At 34.7% G+C, this 23,142-nt stretch overlaps 1 protein-coding gene across 1 annotated transcript in view; it reads left to right on the top strand.

Moving 5' to 3' along the window:
* The window catches only part of LOC126169189 (protein couch potato-like), a 195,459-nt gene extending 175,001 nt beyond the window's left edge, over window positions 1–20,458 (top strand). The window contains exons 7-8 of the mRNA XM_049920621.1: window positions 5,043–5,220; window positions 11,344–20,458. Of these exons, the coding sequence (XP_049776578.1) occupies window positions 5,043–5,220; window positions 11,344–11,376 (211 nt within the window). The 3' untranslated portion in view covers window positions 11,377–20,458. The remainder of the gene's footprint in view (window positions 1–5,042; window positions 5,221–11,343) is intronic.
* The last annotated feature ends 2,684 nt before the right edge of the window (window positions 20,459–23,142 follow it).

Consider the following 23,142-nt stretch of genomic DNA (forward strand, 5'->3'; position numbering starts at 1 on the left):
TAGTATATGAGGGTGGTTCAGAAAGTAACAGCTGTTCTAACATGGCACTATTGTTCATGTGCACAGTGCTGGCATTGTCATATATGCATGTACTCTGATTCAGTAAGTTTCCAGCTCTGAAAGCATAAACTTGTTCTTCTTATAACATCAAAACGTGTATGCTGTAATAAAAAATTCCATAAAATATGAAAGCATTTCAGCAGCAGACATTCATCATCAGTTGTGTACTGTATATGGTCCAAATGTTATAGTGAAGGTGCTATGAGGCAATTTGTCTGATTTTTCAAAGTGCAAAACAAACTTTCATGATGAAGACAGGAGTAGTAGGGCTTCTCTTATGAGTACTGATTTTGTTAAGAAAGCTGACATACAACCCAGTCTTGGCACCATTGATTTTCCATCTTTTCACTCACATGAAGAAGTGGCTTGCATTGCAGCACTTCAAAAATGATGACAAACTTCAAAATGTCATGAAAAGCTGGCATCCAAGTGGCCAAGTTTTATTCAGGAGGAGTAAATTAGTTAAACACACTGAACAAACACTTAAATTTAAGTGGTGACTGTGTTGAAAAGTAGCAAAAATCTCTAATTTCAAGGTATACTAAATTATTTTTTTCCATGAAAGTTTATTATTTACAGCCAAATGGACACTACTTTCCAAATTGCTCTCATATAATCTCTTGAGTATGTAAATTGGACCTCAAGTCTTATTACTAAAGCATACACTAAAGTCTAATTTCAGTGAGAGATAGAAAGTAATAAATATAAATTACCATCACATGAATGTGAACCTCAGTGTGTGGCATATCAATTATGTTCTTCAAACGTAGCATACATGGTGATATCACAAGTGGTTTTTTTTTCCTTTTTGATTTGTGAATCTGAGTGTAACAAGATCTGACTTCAAAATGATTTCCAGTTCCATCATTTCGTTCTACTCCCAGATGCTGCTACATAATACGGTGCATTCTCATGTTAATAAAATCATAGTCTCTGAATTGTTCCTCACTGTGTGCAGTACATATTGCTGTAAAATGTACTTATATCCTCCTGTATTTACGTAAGCATAATAACCAAACCACACACTAATCACAAAAATGCCCCCATACTGTGACACCAACTCCTCCATACTTCGCTGTTGGTACTACACATGATGGCAGGTAAGAAACTCTAGGCATTTGCCAAACACAAACCCTTCTATCGCATTTCGGCAGGGGAACAGACTGACTTTTTACTCCAAATCATTTGTTTAGAGTATTCTGCTGTCCACATTCTTGACATCAACTCAAGTGTCACTTAGCACTGGCTGCAGAAACGCTTGGTTTATGAGGAGGTGCTTAACCATAGTGCCTCATTCTTTTTCACTCTCTATACACAGTCACTGTGCTAGCTGGACAGTTTATAGCACTTTGGAACTCAGCTGGTAGCACTTTGGAGCTCTTGAGAGATTCCTTTCACTGATTTCCTGCAGTACTTTACATCCACCCTTGCCAATGCTTGACAGTTCCTTTCCATCAGTATGTGAGATCTGCCTGGTCCTAGTTTAGCTGTGTTTCTTTCTTTGTGTTACCACTGCACAGTCACATCACCAATAGTTGACTTGGGCAGCTTTATAAGGATTGAACTGTTCCTCGCGTATTTGTTGTTGAGGTGACATCCAGTGACTAGTCCACATTTGAATTCACTGAGCTCTCCTGGCTGACCCATTATTCTGCTACTGCTTCTGTACTGACAACACAATACTTCCTGTCTCCTTTCATATTGGTTGGTCTGCCTCTCGTCACATCTAGTGGTCAGTACCACATTACACAGGGGTGTCCATACACTTTTGATTAGATAATGCTTATTGTTATAAAATTATCCAGGTGAACATCTAATATTCTGTGTAACCTGCTTGTTTGCTTTTTTTTATACCTCTTTTCCCATCAACCACACTGTTCACAGTTGATGGATGCACTAAACCACTGCCAGTCACACTGTACTCATTAATGTGTTGTTTCTGCATAATTCTCTTTGATTTAATAAGAAAGATAGTCACTTTGATTGTTTTCTTCAGTTCCACAAGCTTCTTATTTCCGTACATTATTCAGTAAGTATTACTGTTTTTGCCAAGTAATGCCATCTACCTGGAACATTATTACATGAGATAGGTTGCCCTACTATCTTCACTTTTTGCCATGATCACAGTCAGTGCCTGATATGTGAGAGTTCCTGCACCTCTGATAAAAAAAAAGCACTTAAATAAAATTTTAAGACATGAAAATTTACAAAAAGGAAAACTACTCCCACGAGGTCACAGTACCAGAACCTCCTTTTCTACGAAAGCACTAAGGGCACTGAATAATAAAAACTTAAGCCCATAGTTTCATTCATATTGTCTAACCAGTAACATTTTGAAGCATTTCAGGATTTGGAAATGAAAAGTTTCTGATATCCTCTGGGTATCCATATTCTCACAGCAAATTTTTTTAAAGAGGGTGTTTTCTTCATTTACTACACTTTATCCTCCGAATGTGACAGAAGTAATAGCTAGTGGCATATAAACTGGGCTATAGAAATGATAGTATAATGTAAAAGTCCTTCATTTCAGACACCATGCATACTGGAAACTTTCAGAAGAAATTTATGTTTGCATTATTGGCACGAAGTTGTAAGAACTAGAGTATATGACCCATTATTCCAAAGCAGTTTATTTTACTCATTTCGGTATTTCAGGGTTTCCAAAAGTAAGACTTCTGAGACTACCACCAAAGTTAAGCTCATAAAATTGTTTCCCATAGCCAACACACCTCATGACTGCACTTGAAGGTCATGTATCCTCTAAAATCCTTCACTTTTTGACCTGCAACTTGTTCACAAAATGAGGACAAAGTCCGATGAGATATTAAGGTGACATATGAATAATAAAGTAACATTTGTAATTGTAAAGGCAAAGTAAACTGCCATGGCACCACAGTACAATCAAAGTAAAATCCAGAATGAAATGTAATTATAACTATTACCTATGAGGATAAACCATTTCTCACCAAATAGTAGAGGCCCTGAGCAAGAGACTGGCATGTAGGAAATGTTAATAACTTCCAAAGTGTAGCACAATCTATTGTCTACCAGCGTTGCAGCTTGATTGGATTGCAGCACTGGAAGACAATATTGACTGCTCAGTGTTCACTAGTTTTTATTAGGTGAATAGTGAACTCTACTGACATACATTAAAAGTGCATTTAATTATGATTTGCTTGTGCAAAAGGGTTATCTGACAAAGACTGAAAAGCAAAGAAGTACAATGAACAGCAATTACATGATGTACATCATGAAGAGGGGAAATCGTGAGATGAGAAAAAGCAACACTCAGTGTGTTCCAAATGTGTAAGATCTCATGCTTTGACAGCATTGATTATGTATAATATACCCCTGATACTTCAGTATGTCAGAGAACACCTAGAGCACAACAAGCTGCATTGTTGACATCAAAATATTGTGCCAAGAAGACACAATAATCTGGCAGCATACCTGCAAAAACATTATACATGTGCTAAATGTGTTGGTATTATGAGTACTTGCAAAATATTCCTGTTGTGAAGCTACCTAATCAAGTTTTAAGTGTGCATTTTAATTGTATAGCAATATGACATGAAGTTCTTGTGGGAGGCAAAATTACTATTATGACTTTTATCTAGGATATATGATGCAACTAATTAATGGCTACACAACACAAAATAATTCATGATTCTGTATCTATCATAGTCCACATATTTACTTAATTTTCCCATTCAGTTTTGTTTAACTTCTTCTGTCAATGAGGAATGTTGCCTGTTTAAATTATAACTAAAGGGCAATCGTAAAATGAAAAAATATATATATTAGAGGAGAAAACACACCAAGCAGAGAATGTATTTTTAAGTGGATAGAAAATATTTTCAGTGCATTTAAAAATAAAGTTAAAACTATTTAGTAGTAACCTTACAACATATGTAAATATCCATAAATGCCACATTAAGTTTTGTGTGTGTGTGTGTGTGTGTGTGTGTGTGTGTGTGTGTGTGTGTGTGAACACCCATGTGTGCTCGCGCTTGCATACATATTGTGAGTTGTACCTGTGTATTCACTTTGCAGATTGAATGAACTAGTGTATTTTATTGCATCTCTTATTCACAAAATGACAGTTTTAGTACTAAATAGAATAGTTACAACAAGAGGAGATGCACTTGCATGTGGTTGCCAACTTTGTTCCACACTATACTGTACAGCTGCGTCCTGTAGAGTAGTATCGTTGGGCATGTGTGTTGGTCACTGTTGTTGTACTAGTTCGTCCTAAACATCTGAAAGCACACCTTAGTCCTCATCAAATGCAGGAAATTAATGTATGTTTCACTTCAAATTTGCTGGGGTTCTATCATATTTCTGTTGCAACAAACGCAATTATATCACAATTAGAATTCTGCAGAACAGTGCCCATATTTTGTCGAATTATTTGTTCATATAGATGGACTAACATTTCACACCTGCTTAAAAATACAAAAACAGAAATTTAAAAATTAAGAGGACAATTGTTTGTTCTTTGTCCTGTTCCTTTTTCATTCTGAAAAAAAAAAGTGACACACAGTAAAACAGAGTATTACACTTTAAATTTTGATTTAAGACATTGGAACACTCCAAATCTTTCTTAACATAATCCTGATTCATGAAATACAAAATTGGAAACTCATGCCTAGCTTCATGGCATCATGTGAAATAAACAGAATAAAATCTGTCACATAATTTTCCCTGTTAGTGTAAATTATTAACTTATTTAATCTTTAATTCCTCCTTGTAAGCTACCTCTGCATGCACTTTTGGGTTTGGTGTGGTGGCTTAGCTCTGTTTTGTGTAACAGCAACATAAATTAAATGATTTACAAACTGCAACGCAAAACTAAAAATCAATACCTCTAAGGGTGTCCTAACATTATTCCTGTGGATAACATTCAATTGGGAACTTTCAGATGTTTGGGCATGTGTCCCCATCCTCTTCCTAACATGGCACATTCTTATCTGTGTGCACAGCTTCCCCGGCTTCTGTCGCCTCCGCATGCACACCAAGGGAGGGTCCCCCGTCGCTTTCGTCGAGTTTCAAGATGTGCGCTGCGCTGCCCAAGCCATGGCCAACCTGCAGGGCTCCTTCTTGCTCTCCTCTGACCGGGGAGCCATTCGTATCGAGTACGCCAAAAGCAAAATGGCAGAGGTTGGTAGGCTGGGTGCTCACAAACTTAGATCAGAACAGGAAGAGCTGAAGAGAAATGAGATATAAACTAGTTCTAAAGATTTTTTTTTGAAACACTTAACACTGATGCTGAAACATAAACAGGGAAATTACAACTGAAACATTGTAACACAAAAGGGGTCACAGAAAGCAAAGAGTGTGACATCTTGATAGATACACAAATAATCATTTACAAACCAAAAAATGCATAGTTTTGGGCTGAAGAGGAAATAAAGGAAAGAAAGTAAAGTGTCAGGATGGTGAATGGGCAGGTCGCTGTGATTCAGCAACAGTCAGCTAGCTGCACAAGAAGCAGTTGCAGTCCAAACAGAAGGAAAGACAAATGTCCTATGTATTTACTATCTGACTTCTCTCCTCTATTCAGTACATCCATTACCATCCAGTTCTGAATCATCTGTACTCATTACCCTTTGGATTCTACTGTTTTTTCCCAACTCTGTTTAGCTTTAAAAGGTCAAGAATCTGATTGACTGTGTTTGAGACAGTTATTATGATCTTCATCTTTGATGGTACACATTTTCTGTATATCTTTCATTCTGCCATGTGAGGAAAAATTATTTTTTATTTATGTATTACTTATATTATGGATGCTACTTATTTCACACAGGTTCCTATCAAACTCTGCAAGCATGACGGAGAAGCAAGTGAATTTTTGGATGAGTTACATTTATAGTTGTTGGAAAAAACCCTGACCATTACTTTTTTTTATTATACAGATTTGTTGCCTTCTAGTAAATTAATTACTGTAGAGAGTGATGCTCTGCACATTGCATTTATAATTAGAGCACCAAATAAATACCCACTTTTGCATTTAATGTAGTTCCCATAACTGGATTTCAAACCACACATATGCATCATTTCTTGAAACATGTTTTGAATTCCATTACAGCTACATTTACTCTTAGACCCTTCACTGGCATGTATGGTGACATGCTGCTTGTATAACACTTTTTCTGCAGAATTTGATTTTCTTCCTTGTATTGGATGCAGTAAACCAGATGTGATCAGTAATAAAACAGTTGCTGTATGTGTTTCTGAAAAGTCCATAAAACTGCTTGCTCACTAATATCATTAACAACTACACTCCCATTCCTAACAGTACGTACATGATTCTTTTAGCATATTTCCCTGGCATTGCCTCCTATCTTTGCTGTAGTATTTGGGATGTTTGTGTCATGTTGGGTAATTAATTAACCATAAGTATACCATATTTGTAAGTATATGTAATTATATGTTATATTATACTATATCACATATTTTGTCTACACAAATTTTAGTTACTGCATATATTTATGAAACATTGTTTTCTTATTTTTTGTGTGTTTTCATGTCTGTGGAATATTTTAAAGAAGCCACACAATATTTTTCTGTACTTATCAATTAGCAGTAATTCTGATTTGTTATAGCAACTACATTACCAAAGATGAAAAGGGGAGTAAGCTTGAAATCATGGAATTGGGAGTACATAACAGCACCTACATTACAGTGACAGTTGTCAGAAAACTCCAGGATCAGATGTATAATTTATTTTAGCTATGAATCAATGATACTGACACATATTTTATGATAGAAACAACAGCCCTATTTATGTCCATTTTAAAATGGAATATAACATTTCAAATTTACCTATGTGTTACAGTGAAAACATCACTGATAGGAGCTTTTGGAAGATTTACTCTGATTCCCGATCATATTAGCTTTGGTGACATTCAAATCCACAAAGATGAATAAGTTCTGGAATGGTCAGTATTATTCACAGAGAGAAGAAATATTGTCTTCCTGACATGAAAAATCAAACAAATATAATAGTAACAATAAGAATCTTTCTGGCAGCTTGAAACTGTGTGCTGGACCAAGATTCAAACCTCAGCATTCCAGGTTCATGTCATGGTCCGACACACAGTTTTAATCCACCAGGAAGTTTCATATTGAGGTTCACTCTGCTAGAGAGTGAAAAACTCAGTATGAATTGGACAGATTGCTAATCACCACATACAGGAAGCTCTGAGCAGCAGCTAGGCACCCTTAGTTGAAGACTGTTGAATATTGTTAGCTGTTGAACAAAATTCTAACAGACACACACACACACACACACACACACACACACACACACACACACACACACACACGGTTATTTCCAGGGTGAGGAGTGATCTCAGCTGTGGTGGGTAGTGGGGTTGAAGAAGTAAAGAGAAGGCATGGTGTGGGGATGGGGATGGGATAACAGGGTAGTGGTGAAGGGAAACGCTGTGTAGTGCTGCCTGTGTGACTGTGCAGAGGCATGGCAGGGAATGGATGGCGGGCTCCCAGGTGCAGCAACTGGAATCTGTGCTGGGAAGGTGAGCTGGGGGCTGGGCCAAAGGCGCTATTGAGGCTGGAAAGGAAACAGATAAGGAGATAAAGGCACACGGGATGACAAAACTAGAGAAGCTTGAGGCCAAGAGAGTCACAGGAGCAAAAGAGAGTTTCCACTGGCGCAGTTGAGAAAATCCAGTGGTCATGGGAAGAACCCAGAGGGCAGCAGCTGTGAAGCAATCACTGGAGTCAAGCACACTGTTTTGCACAGCATGCTCAGCAAGTGGATGGTCCAGCTGCCCTTGGCCACTGCCCAACTGTAACCAAGAGATAACAGACAACCCAGATGTCAAGCAACGTGCTATGCTTGACTTCCATGATTTTTTTCAGAGCCCATTCTATCTGGATTCTTCTCATCACCTCTACCTTTTCTGAATTTCAGAGAGGGATGGTTTCCCCCTGCAACACATGCTCTGTCCGTGTAACAGGACTGGCCTCAACCTTTGGCTGTCTCTATGATTTATCCTGTGCACTTGCATCCAGATGCTGCACCTAACAGCCTTCCATCTTGTCCCCATCACTTCTTTTCACACAGGCAGCACTCAACATTTTCCACCATCCTTACCTTCCTTCCTCCCCGCACCTCACACCTCTTCTGTGTTGACATTACACTAGTCAACCCAGTTCCCAGAGACAACAGTGGATGTGTACTTTAACAGTACTACTGGTTTCATCATGTTTCAGCAAAGTGATTTATCATAAACTGTACCATGGTAACCACTGACGTGACTGAAGCTTATCAGTTATGGTATGATATATACCCCAGAATCTGCCAAAGAATAATTTTGTGGACTTGTTTCCAGTGAAATATTTTAGGAGTATCAGCCCATGACAGGAGACTGTCAGAGTAGATAAAAGAAGGCAAGTGTAAGGGATGAGGTACTTGCCTATCATATATGCAAGAGCTGTGAATGAAAGAGACCACATGCATTAATGAATCTTTTGAAAAACTGGCCTCCTGCTATGAGAGGACCAAGTAAATAAGGAAAGAGAAAAATTAAATTGATAAACAGGGTAGTGACACTAGTGACAGATAGGGGGTCAGCTCTTACCATGTCATTGTCATAATGTTCCTTATCACCATACTTGTCCTGGATTAAACTCTGTAGCATCACCTGAAGTGTGGGCATGTGGCATTGTTGATGGTTTTTATAACTTCCTTGCATGCTGTGTGGTTCTTTAATGAATACAGGAGTGAGGAACAGATGCTGTTCATGAAATGCGAATTCAGATTTTTTTTATTCTACATCTAATATCAAGTAGTAAAAATAATACATAACTTTGTTCTGTAATTGTAGCATCAGTTGCCAACAGTAGCTTTGAAAGTTGAAACATATACAGATACCACAGATTTGCAAATCAGTCAGTCTTCAATACAATAACTAGTCAGTAGATCATGAGACCTGGCCACTATGAAAGTCTGTAAATGTTATTCAACTGGCAAACACACAAAATGGGCTCAGTGCATGAATGTTCGAACATAAGTACACCTGCTGCTGTAGTTCCAGAGAGGGGATGCTTGCTTCTCATTGGCAGTGGGGTAATCATTCATGGCAGTGCACTCGTACCGTGGTGGAAGCTGAAGGAAGCACCGGAACGAATAGCTGGTGGTGTGCATATTTGAAAGTACAGCTGACCAGATAGTGGCTGATACCGCATTGGTGATCCACCCACTCCATTGGGATGTTAAACTTATTAGTCTTGGTGTATTCAAGACAAGTTGGATAAGTGCTGGCAATGTGTTCATCCTCACCTTGTCTCATCATCATCATCATCATCATCATCATCATCACCACCACCATCATACAGCACAAATATGACACTGCACTATACACACATAATTTACCGTCACTTACATTCAATAAATGAATTTAACACACCCCTCTTATACACCATTTGGTAAGGGGTCATTGTGCAGTAAAGAAGTTCTTTTTTTCTGCCCATGAGTTGTGACTAAAACTATCTGTCACATTCAGTTTTTAGGTAATTTGGAACCTTTTCAAGTTGTTACCTTCTCTAACATTATCTCTAAGTAGTAATGTAATCTTCCAATTCTTCCTACATGCACTGCAGTTACTTACACCTTAATGAATGGATGTGTCTTTACATACTCTGCAAATGCTAATTGCTGCCATAATTAAATCTCCTACCTCAATACTGGAACACTACCTGCATTTCTTCAACTGAATTTTGTATGCTATTTCTTTCTTGCAAGTGAACACCCATTTAACATTTTCCAAGCAATATAGGTAGAAATATCCCTGCACCAAGACCATGTTGAAGTAGACATACTTAAAAGATAAAAGTCAAATTTGTGGGATGTTGATGAAACTCAAGAAACAGTAAAGGAGAAAATGATTTGGAAGATGAGTGACATTACCAAGGTATACAATAGTAGATGAGTAGATGAAAGGGAGATAAATTAAGGAGCAGAAAAGTTAGTTTATATGCACAAAGTAGCATCAGCATTCTGCAGACAGGATTAGTTTCCAGTTGTTGATTAAGTTATTTTGAACATTGCATTGTGCCTTATCAAAGTGTTTCATGAGAACATAAAATACTGCCAAATATTTCATTGTCTCGTCTAGCAGCACAACATTTAGTTGTTTTCATCTTGTGTTTATTTGGTCAGCTTTAGACATCAATTAACAAGTTGCTCATCAGGGGTAAAATGCACATAATGTTGTTTTTTCATGATACATTACTGAGCGAGGTGGCGTAGTGACTGGACTCGCATTCGGGAGGACAACGGTTCAATCCCATCTCCGGCCATCCTGATTTAGGTTTTCCGTGATTTCCCTAAATCGCTTCAGGCAAATGCCGGGATGGTTCCTTTGAAAGGGCACTGCCGATTTCCTTCCCCATCCTTCCCTCACCCGAGCTCGCGCTCCGTCTCTAGTGACCTCGTTGTCGATGGGATGTTAAACACTAATCTCTTCCTCCTCCTCCTCCTCACGATACATTATTATTCCAACTCAAATTTCAGCAAAACTGGGTGTTTTCTGTTGCACTGACATTCATATTGGAGGCAACAGATTATGGCTTTCCACTAATGAGGCTGAAACGAAGACATGTTCAAAAGTACTCTGAATATGTTACCATAAAAATAAATTATACATGAAATAGGCCTCAGTGACATAGAATTGCATTTAAATCAGAAAATGAAATAAAGTTTAGAAATAATAGATGCTGCCTGCTACTGCTTATCAAGAAATGAGCTGAGACAAAAGTGACTGAAATAAATTAGCAAAAAATTATCTATTTCTGTTGCAAAATAAATTCAAATTATTTAGATGGTGATCATTTTCATTATTGTATTAATATGTTACATAAGTTCAGTGCCTACTTTGTTTATCAGAAGTAATTCTTACCTCCGTTATTCAGAGAGAGCACTAAGTTACTATGGATTTATGGTCATATTATCCACTGTACAGCTTTGTATTTATATCAAATTGTAAATAATTTTACTACTATTTCATTGACATTTTCCCAATGTTTCTAAAAGAACATAAATTAAATGCATCTTCACAGTAGTGCTGGTTTCATCATTGTACTGTGGTAATACACCACAAAACATTGTTCTGCAAGTTGCTACATGTATTATTTGAAAATTGTTAAGTGCACACTCACTATCAGAATCATTTCAAAATGGCATTACATTTGCGTGATATGATAGTCCTAATTTGTTATCATTTTAAGTTTCCAATCTTGATTGCTTTTTCTTTCTAGGGACCCAAGGGAGAAGAAAATGGACAATCTTAATTATCCTTACCTCCAGCTGAGCACCTGACATGAGCATCAGCAACCTGGCTCTGGTGTTGCTATGCCCTCATAGGCCTGAATTCTTGAAGACAGCAAGGCATCTTGATTAAATATGAAAACATAAAATGGCGCACACTGTGCCATTACCATAGGTCAATCTGTTAAAATCTTAAAATTTTGTTATTTTATTCTTCTTTTGATTCATCAATAAGAATATTAACCACAGTAATGATAAATTAATAATAAATAATGTTAATAAATGAAAAAATATTGTTAACGAGAATGGTAGTATGATAAAATCAAGGCCTCTTAATAAATGCCTGTATACCTCCAATCTTACACTTGAAAACGAAAGTGTCTTATTATCATTACTATTGTTATTATTTGTTTAAATTAAATGGTTCAGAAAAATCTTGATTTATATGATACATACATCTGGTGCTTGCAGCTCTTTTATTTATTAAATTCATTAAATAGTTCATTCAGTAAGCTTCAGACTTAGTTCATATACATTTCCTTTCAGAGTAACACATTTATTTTTAAAGAAAAAGAAGAAAATAATTTTGAAACAATTAACATTTTTAAGTATACCGGAGTGCTTTTTTGATAAATTTCATAGTTGACAGAACTATATTACTCTTGCTGTCAACTAGCTTTAAAAAAATGAATGTGAGTAATTTGACATCTTTAGGAAATTGTAAACAAAAAAAATTATAAATATAGCAGTTTGTTGCACTTCTGCTTTGTCATTCAGATAGCACAGTATATCATGTAGTTCTTTATGAGCATGAGATATGAGAATTCATTGATGTTTTTCAGCAATAGGTATGCTGTGCTGTTGATTAATGAATCACTAATGTTAAAAACTGAGATTAGAGCTTGAAAGGCAGTGTAGGAAATACAGAGAAAATTGCTATTTACTTATCAGGGGATTAGATAATTATGAACGATTATAATTTACTTGTATATGGCATATTTCAAGAGACCTTGATGAATAGCAGACAATGCTTGATACCAAAGGTGCCCTGAAAGTTATGTTTTAGATAACTTATTTGAAAAAAAATGTAGGTAAACTAAATGTATTCATTTAATTTTTCTTATGGATGGTGTAAATACCTCTTTTAGAAAATACTAAATCTTGAACATAACATATTGTGCAGTAGCATGCCATGTGTCTGGCTGTTTATGTGCAGATAGGGTTTACATGCTGTAGGCTACTATCACTATACATAGGATTAATAAAATTAGTCTGGTTGAAAAGAAACTCAGTGTTAGAAAAGCTATATTTGTTTTTCTAGAGGAAAAGAGAATTGGATCAGACATTTAATGTATTTCTTATTCATAGCAATAAACCAAAAATCTGTATGCTATACTCTATTTCCTTTGATAGAAGGAAAAGAGAGAGAGAATACAAGTAAACTCAGTCTGAGAGTGAAGCAAAAGAATATCATGCATTCATATCAAATAATAAGAATCTTTTCTCTTCTCCTCCTATCAGCACAATTACTCATAGAGTTAAATTTCAAAAGATTGTAGTTTGAACTTCATATCCTTTGAGCATTAGCTGATTTACCTGGTCTGATGGGTAAACTGTACGAAATGTACTTTATATAAACATATGGTAGTTTAATTATTTGTATATACAAATATGCATATATCATCTCATCTAGTTACTTTTAATGAGTGTAATCATATAATATTCCAGTGACTACATGACCACCTGTCTGTAGTTTCTAGTTAGTTTATGTAAGCAATTTAGAAGTGTTGAATCTAACAAATCAGTAAAGAGAGAAATGCTGCGCATTTTATCAATAATGTTTTTAGTTAGTAATGGAACAGTTATTTATTAATAAGTGGTCAAGTTTTTAAGGTAAAACTGCTGAGGATTGAGCAAGTCTGGGATTTTTTGACTGTATACAAGTGTATATAGCTAATGTGTATGAACCAAAGTAGAGACTGACTGCTTTAGTAGCCAGGACAATCCAAAGAGGCAGCATTACAATGCCACATAACTAGCCTGGTGTTATGTTGCAGCTGGGAATATAATTTCCGTTTGTTAAATATCTCTTTGAAAGAAATGACAGATTTATAGAATCTTAAATGTAGTTGCTTTATGTGTAAGGATTGATGTGATATGAAAAGAAACTAACATTTTGGTACAGCTAGTGACTGGAGGAGTAACATTGCTACTAACATCTCAGAGTTTAATAACAACACTCTGCCTTACACAGTGTGAGTTTATTAATGCTTCGAATGTATTTTTCGAGCAATTGGAAACTGGAAAAAATATCCATACTTATGTAACACCTATTCAGTACCTTAGTATGAATACACAATTACAATATGTATGAGATGCTAAATGCTGACAACCAAATGATTCCTCCAGAAACTAGCTAATTTTGTAAGCAGATTTATTAGATCTGTCGGCATTGTGTAGACACAGAAATAAGTGTTCTTGTGTATATCTGTGTACAATGTAGATTAAGTAACTTTTAATTTATACAATTAATTAAAGTAGCTATCTGAGGATTTATATTACGTGTACTAGATTCAGAGTTTGTTTGGTACACTTTTCTTCAGATAAATGTAGTGACACTATCTTAAAAAAGAATAATTTGATGTGAATTCAGTAATGCTTGATATCTGAAAATAAATATGTAAATCCTCAGTGCTGCTAGCTTTCAATTTTTGCTCTCATTAAAAGATGAAACAATTAAAGTTTCTTTGTACAAATGTATCATGATGTGGAAATTGCTTAGAGTATGATGTAACAGATTTTTAATTTTATCAGTAGTGTAAGATACTTGTTGTTGATCTGCATGTGTGTGCTATGAGCTGTCTACACAGTGTGGCAGATCCACTCTGAAAACTTTTCCGTCCATTATACGTCTTTAGAGAGACAAAACGCAGCTCAATGCTACAAGGGGATGCTAGGAGGGAGGGTCTGAGGAGACGGTGGCACCCTGCGGAGTGCGGAATAAACATATCAGCTTAAAATACCTGTTATGCAATCCGAACCTTTTGACTGTCATATTTCTTGTACATCTGTTTGTTTTAATACTGCAGTAGTGTTTTAATGTGAGTAAGTGCTCGTAATAATTAAATGTGAAAGAAAATATAGAAATAAAAAAAAGAACAGCTATTATAATGGGGCTCAAAGGATGTAAAACTAAAAAAAAAGTTTGTTTCTTGTTCACTACTCCATTATCTGTTATGATCTTAGTGATACTGACATAATCAGTGAATCTGTAGGAGTTGACATTATCATTTTTATGGAATATTTTTGCATGTACTAAAGGAAGTACAGTAAGTCAAGCGCTGTGATGTATATCTTTTGGAATAATTTATTAAAGTCTGCAATAAATTCAGTGCAGACCAGTTTTTATACTGTCATCTATAGTGTATTTTTTTAAATATTGAAGAAAGCAAATAAGGCATAGATGTCATAATTTGGCATAGGTCAATATTATCATCTTAAATAGATGCTCATGGTAGTTTTATCATTTCATAGAATAATTGAAATCTATTAAAATTCCACCTAAATTCATGGAAATTCCCAAAAACATTTCTTAACACTCAGTGAAATTTAGAAAACTAAGAAAATATTTTAAAAATGAAATCAAGTGTTTAGTGTATAAGGAAAATGAAAACAAAGAGACTACAAATAGCATATCATTTACGCAACAGATGCAAAATCGGATATATGTGTGCTTGTACTGCACAGAATACATATTTTATAGAGCTTTCACCCAGTTTATTAACCCACATACATTTTCGTTTGTGCATGCACAATCACTGCCTAATGCTTCTTTTTGAAATGAGAGGTAATTGAAAACAGTTATCATTCAATGGAATTTTGTCTACTCAGTTTATCTGGTCACATGTGTGTCATGTTTCTGATGTCACGAATTCCCCTCAGTTTGACGTTGTCCATGAAGACTCTTCTGTTTGCCTGTAAATGAAATATAAATTGCTTTACTAAAGCATGTTACTTTTTTTAAAACTTCTTTAGAGATGTCAATGGGGATAAACTTCCTTTGAAATGATAAAGAAAGAGCAAACTGATTACAAAAATATGTTTTTTGTGCTAACTTCACTTAGTAGAATAGAAAATTTGTAATAACATAGTCTCTATAGCACTCAAACATTTGCATATCACTGCTGCATGACTTATTGTACACATTATATTCTGTCAACCTCTTTCTGTTGTGTTAGATGAATGTAAGTGCATGAATGTTGAGAGTGTAACTTTAAATAATCAGGGCTATATGTAAAAAAAAAAAAAAAAAAATACTACAAAGCTGCCTGTACCGTCAGGTCAGGAGCCTCTCATGAATATTGCCTTATTCTGCTCGAGCTTTGCGAGGCAACAAGATATTTGTAAGCAGCATTATATAAATGTATGTACGTATGTATGTCCTTCATATGATATAGATATTGCAATGATACTTCTAGCTTGCTTAAAGCTACTTCATTCCTTATTGTGCTGTGAAAATGCTTTCTCAAAGGCTGACCAATCATTTATATCATGAATAGATTTTTCATACTGAAATAATTTAAATAGAATTTTTTAAATCTCTAAGTATAAATTATTTATTACATTCCATTGTCTTTACAGATGTTGAAGCTTTGGTGTTCATTGTTAGACAAGTGTAAAATGCAAAAATAAATTATGTACATTTATGGTACAATTAATATGTAACCTACTACTCAGTAATGAGTGAAAAGTTCATCTTCAAATGAACACAATGTGATTGACACTAAGACCATTTATCTTAACTCATCACCAGTTTCACATTTATGCTTTTTTTTATTGATCATGAAAATAATAACCTCCCTCGTATCATTTATTATGTGTTATATGACTTACAGCACAAATGTCTTGTATGTCTTCTACATATCCTATCACATTCTGTATCATATATAATGATTATTTGTACCAGTATAGAGAAGGTGACTGCAGACAGACATCTCTCATATTGAGACATGAATAAGCTATGTGACAGAGCACCTGCTGTATTAAACTGTTTTCATTTTGTTGCAGGAAAGACATTGAATTGGAGGTAACATCCTCCTCTATAATACAATCAGAACAAATTTCTTTTCTTTTATGCATCCATACAATTAAATATCACATGGATCACACATATAGATAACTGTAACTTTCTGTAGTATCAGCTGTGTTGTTTATGTATGGAGACTGAGGGCATTGCTCTGCCACCTTTAATCACATAACTCTGTGTTATAATTGACAGCATTACGAAACATTGATTCAATGTTTTAAGAATCTGCATTCCAGCATATACTGCAAGTAACATCTCAATGATTACCACTACCATTATTGTCAGTCACAGACTACATAAGAGTTAAAGTGGCTTATTTCATAAAGTAAGTCCTTCTGCATACAGATATTTACATGTTATAGAGTGAACCATAGCATTCAGATATGGCACTCACTTAGAGACATATATGCGATTCATTATACATATCCATAGAGGAAAAATCATCAGGATTTTTGCGATTGCAAGTAATCTATGAAGATCTGAGCTGTCAGTGACTTTAGCATAATGCTGCTGGATAAGGTTTTGCATTTCTGCAAGACATGATTTGTATGTCCAGCTACATTGCTTTTCTTAATGTCTCCTATATAAACTGTGATACTGTCTGCATTTCCTTCCCATTTGTGCCTTTAATAAAGATTTTTGTTTCTTGTGATGTGTTAATATAACTGTAATCCTTCTAACTTTTTAAGCTCTTCTTCATCTCAAATACATTCAGCTGTTTGTTTTAGTTGTCTCCAAACTTTCTCAGAGCTTTGCACATTGTTTTATGTACACAGTACTTTTTCATGTACATAAACTTCTGTAGAAAGAATTTGCTGAACTGAACATTCCAAATTCTCTTTAAAAGTATTTTGCTTTATATCTGTTGTTAGTTTTTCATGTGTTCTCATAAGCTTTCAAATAACTTCTACTTTATGTTTAATATTTCCCATTTGTTGATGTTCTACATGCTGTCCTACTGCTGTACTTTTGTTGAGTTTGAAAGACCCCAACCTACAGATATTGGATGTTTTGTTAGCCACATTTGCAAAAGTTTTTGTCTGAATCTGTTCTGTAAAGAGAATATAGTGTTCAGTTTGTACGATGAGTTATGATAGAGTGATGATTCAGTAAGCTGAATTTTTGAGAAATCCCTTTGTTGACTTTACAAGAGTGCCTGTGCTGATGAAAACACTTTGAGCCCCAAGCTGTAGAATGTTGAGTGTTTCCAAAAGATATGTCAAGAATTAGATACAGCAGGAAACATGTGATAAAATATATATTGTAAATGGGAAACTAGCCATTCTCGCCTTCTTTAATTAACCTGCTTTAGAACATAGGTTAAAAAAAAAAAACACCACTTTCTAAACATATCATGATCTGTGCCCCTTTACAAAGTGACATTCTTAAATTTTAACAAGTAATTGTTAATAAAGCAAAGTTTGATATATATTAAAAAACAAGAATTTACAATGAAAAACAAATCCTTTTGTGAAAGTGAGGATTTTTGAAGAATTTCCTATGCGATAAATGTAATTATTACTATGTATTACTACTTATATATTATATTTATGGGTTTTTAAGTTGTTATTGAAGGTTTGGCATATCACTGTTCAACAGTGTATGTATGTGTGTGTGGGTGTATCCATGTGTGGTTGTGTGTGTGAAATAATATTGCAATATTTTATTTAAGCAAATTGAAAATGTATTACCGCATATCTTTTGATGGAGAGATGGGATAGTTTGATTTTCCCTTTAGCATGAAAAGATACTTCGTAGCCTTAGCCAGAACATTACACATTAAATTTGGCTGATTGTTGAAGACATGCTGCAGTTCATTGGTAATCCCCTTGCCATATTATTAATCTGTTTTATGTAACAAGCACAAAGTGCATATATCTGAGAGTATCACTTCATATTTTTATTGAAGCTGCTATGATATGCAATGACATTTATGATATTTAAAAATATAAGAATTTCCTTAGAGATTATACAATACATCAGAAGAAAGTGTGAATCAGTAACGCAGTTTGATAAAGGCTGCCTCAAAGCTATATAAAAACTGTATCGTGTAAGGGGAAAGATAGCCATAGAAATGTTATCTTTTGTACCATCTGACAGAACTTTTATTCTCTTCGTATACAGAGAAATTGCATATGTTGGATTTAAAGAAACTACCTGTGTTTATGATGAGTGAAATAGCAATTTAAAATTAACATATTTCTGTTGATTAATATGTCTGACCAGTCTTCATGATAATTTTTCTTCTGGGTATATTAGAGAACTAGATGTATGCATCCAGCAAATATTCTGCAGAAAGTGGTTTTTTATACCTCAGATTTTTATATAATGTGTCAACCATAATAAACTACTTGTGCTGTAAATAAAAAATATATCGATCACAGCATAGAGTTTATTAGATGCTGTATCTTAAAACAGAAATCTCTTTCAAACCCAATTTTCAGTCAATGTTAGCATCATTTTCGACAAGCAGGGTGTCTCATGAACTGTAAAGGAAAATTAGATGCATATTACATAAAGTATTTAATACATTTCTGATTTGTAGTTTCTTACACTGTTTTTCAGTGCCTCTATTGGTTTGATTTGGCATTATATTTTTTTGATAGTATCTTTTGATTTTAGATAATATTATAAATTTCAGTTTATGGTCATGTTAACCATTTACAGATACTTTTTTACCATAATTGTTATCTGTACTAAAATATTATCATATTAAAAATACTATAAGCTAGACCATAATAATAGTTACATCAAAAGAAACCATCTGATACATTAATAATACTGAACTACCAGTCAGACACTTTTTTTTTAAATTAATACTAAAGTGACCTTCTCAGAAGCTCACAAATTTTAATGCGAATTTGCAGTTGATACTGATGGTGAAGTACGCTGTTACAACAGTCTGTCTGTCTGTCTCTCTCTCTCTCTCTCTCTCTCTCTCTCTCTCTCTTGCCCCCACCCTACACCCTGTACTAGATAGTACGCCAATTGAAACTAAAAAGTGATTTAAAGCCAACAACAGAGTGATGACATAAAGCTGTTGTGCTAATTATCTGCAGTTTTAGACTCATAGTCATGTCTCTTTCGCTGTACAACACAGCCATAATCTTTGACATAAACACTAAGTTAGTAGGCTACCTTCATAGTCTGATACTGTGTTCAGTCAATAACAAGACTATTATTGAAATAGGTAAAATAAAAAGGAAACATACAGGTTTATTCCCACATTTTCCATAGACAGAATGACTCTTTTTGTTATTCATAATGTGACTACAAATTACCATAACTGATTTTCTCACCTACTTTGTAACAACATAGACACTAAAAGCAATGATAAGTTTAATTTTTATAATCTCAGTTAAGGCAATAGTAGATAAAGAAGTACATCATGTCACTTTGTAGTTGCAGAAATGAGGGGATGCTAAAGTTATGAACAATATTATTCTGATTTAGAAGAATGTTTTGAATTAAAATAATGTTATAATTTCAAGGGCATGGGTCAGTGCTACAACAGAATTGTGCTCATATAATGAAAATGACAGATGTGCTGCTGTATCTGAAAACCACTAAAAGATCTCAGCTGTGTGTGTGTGGGGGGGGGGGGGGGGGGAGGGGGTCTGGTTCTGCACTTTTTTAATAAAGTTCTTTATATACTTTTTCTCCACAAGACTTCACTCTTCTCTGCGGCAATTCATTGATTGGGTTCCTACAGTTTTATCTATTAAATAACATTGTAAAATTTTATTTAAGCAAATATAATGTATAACTTCTGATGAGGGAGGGACCAGTTTCATTTTCCCTTCAGCATGAAAAGATATTTTTCGCAATTGTTCTTAAGATTTAAGTTCACAATAAGGACTTTCATAACCAATTTACATAAAAACTGTCTTTCCCTACAGATGATATCATTAATAATTACAAAAAATATCAACACATTTAATGAAGTTGATGAAGTACTCGAATTTTGCCTGTCCATAAAAAAAAAAGATGCAGCTGTCCTTTCTGTTCCCTCCTTTAAGTTCATTATCAGAAAAAGGTCACTTCAAATGAAAGCTGGCATTTATTAATGTGGCCAATCATTAAGTATGTTTCATAATGAAATTCACAGCTCAGTTTTTTTCTGAAATATATTCCACAGTTTCTGAGAAACTTAACATCTTTAAATAAAATCATATTAAACATGTCATTTATTTTTAACAAAAGTGAGAGCAATTTTCGTTTATGTATCATGATCTGGTGGAGTCTTTCCAAAAGTTTTGCAAGACTTCATTATAAAAGATGGCTGACACGGAAAAAGTTGTACAGTCCCAAATTACCAGTTGTAGTGCTTATTACAATACCCTGCGTTGATATTTTATGTACAGTTATTTCATTCTTTTTGGTGTTCAGAAAATTCTTCATGACGGAAGACCATTTTAGTTCCAGGTGACATTACTACTATAGGTTTTCCTTTCTGCACTCTATTGCTCAAATTAATTTACATGCAGTAACACATTCCCTTAAGAGTATCCCAGTCAGCAATTCTTCAATTCATCGTATGTAACCAGCGGTATTCATAATGCCGAGGGTTCATTTGAGGGGGGGGGGGGGGGGGGGGGGGACTATGTTTCTGATCACGACAGCAGGAAAATGGACATCAATGAGTATGTCAAAAAGTATAATATACAAATTTGTGATGCTATCTCAATAAAGTAGGATCCAAACAGCACATTTTTGCTATTCATTGTTACATGAAATCAGGCTAGAATAATTACTTCAAGAAATGCAGTCCACCAAGTGAATACACATTAATACAGCCATAGGCTATTCATTAAATATAAAATGACACACAAAATATTTCTGCTAAAGAAAGACCTCTTTTGTGCATTGTCAGTCATAGCAGCTTCATTTAATAAGCTTGTAGTATTTAAGTAAACAATTTGTATTCTGTAGCATGTTTAATATGTTTAATTTACAATATGTAATTAAAATAACATCTGCTGAATCAATGAAATGCAAAAAAAGTTTCTGTTACACTTATTCTAAAATACTGTTAGTGATACTAGTCAGGTGCAATTTGTTACCATACTCTGTTGTATGCAATTTAAATGAACTTCAGCATTCAGGTCATGCATTTGTGAATGTACATGATTTATCAGTAAGAGATTAGCCAATAAGTATATAAATGCATAGAGATATAAATTGTATAGGGTCCAAAGGGAGGGAATAAATGTGTAAAGAAAAATAAGACAAATGTATTGTCTGAACTAGACTTTTGCCCTTGATATTCCTGATTTTTCCTTCCACAGTCCACAAACAGTGTTTCACCACTTTGTATTTATTTTCAGTATTTTGTATTGTTACTGTAGACACAAAAAGAGAGAAAGAGTGGAACACTTTGGAAGGTGTGTTTATATTTCTGTATACAGTATGGAAAAGTACAGTGTTGTGTTGTATAGGTTATATATGACTAAGTTCAGTGAGTGAATTATTTCCAATTGTCTTGCTACTTATCGGTTTTTATTAGCAGTTCAGTTCACAGTGACTAGAGGTGTTATCAATCATAACAAGGATTTTCATTGTGTTACAAGTATCTCAAAATAAATCGTGAGAAATTGTGAAATGGAATCGAACGTTTTGTAATTATTGCAATGCTGTCATGTGAAAAGATAGCATAGCAGATGTTATTCTTGCACTCCAGAACTGTACTCTAGCAGTGTTGAGCTGTTGTGACAGCGTAGATGCATTTGTCCCATAAGCTATAAAGGCAATGATTTTGTAGATGTACATTTTGGCCGGTACATAGTCCGGTCCATAAGTCCACACTCTTCCTCTCTTTTGCAGTCTTCAACAGAATATAGTAAAAAATTATAAACAGATAAATTACTCTGAAATACCAGTTAAAACAGCATATTGTACCAAGCTACAAAAGAAAAAACTGAAGGATACATATAAATAATGGAAGGAGTAAAAGTAACAACTCACCATATAGTCGAAACATAGAATGGGTGATTGGTGCATAAACAAGTTTGAAAACAATCATAAGCTTTTATACAATGTCATTCAGAGATAACTGCAAAAGCACATACATCTTAACAGCTACATTGCCCCATCGAACTACACTGTATTGGCACTACAGCTCAGCTGGGATAAAGTAGCCATATAAGCGTATGTATGTGTGTGTGTATGTATATTCCACAGTTAATCCTAATAAAGAATGTCACCCAGAAGCTTAGCAACATTTTCATTCTTCCAGAATGAGATTTTCACTCTGCAGCGGAGCGTGCGCTTCTTGTTTATGTGCCTACTGACCACTCAACAGTACAGTGAGTTGTTACCCTTACTCCTGGTATTCATATTCAGCAAGGACTTTCCATTATGCTACAGATAGATGTATAAATCATAAAAGCATTTGTGGATGATGAATATCTCCAGAATGAATAGAATATGGAAAAAAACAGGGCATCAAGATCCACTTCGCAGGCCTAACAGACACTTCTGTAAGTTTTAAAACACTTCCTTAAAAAAAAAAGGGTAGTTCAGTAATACGTCTAGGCAAATGAAGAAAGTGAAATTCCAAATATGGGAAACCTTCAAAGTACAGAACAAAAACCAATTCAATTATTATTTATGTTTATAAGATGCTCCTTTTAAAATCACAGTTAGAAGGTACTGCAATGAACACATTGGCAATTATTATTTTTAATCAAAATAATTTCAGGAA

This window comes from Schistocerca cancellata, chromosome 1, assembly GCF_023864275.1.
Source record: "Schistocerca cancellata isolate TAMUIC-IGC-003103 chromosome 1, iqSchCanc2.1, whole genome shotgun sequence".
Classification (NCBI taxonomy): Eukaryota; Metazoa; Arthropoda; class Insecta; order Orthoptera; family Acrididae; genus Schistocerca; species Schistocerca cancellata.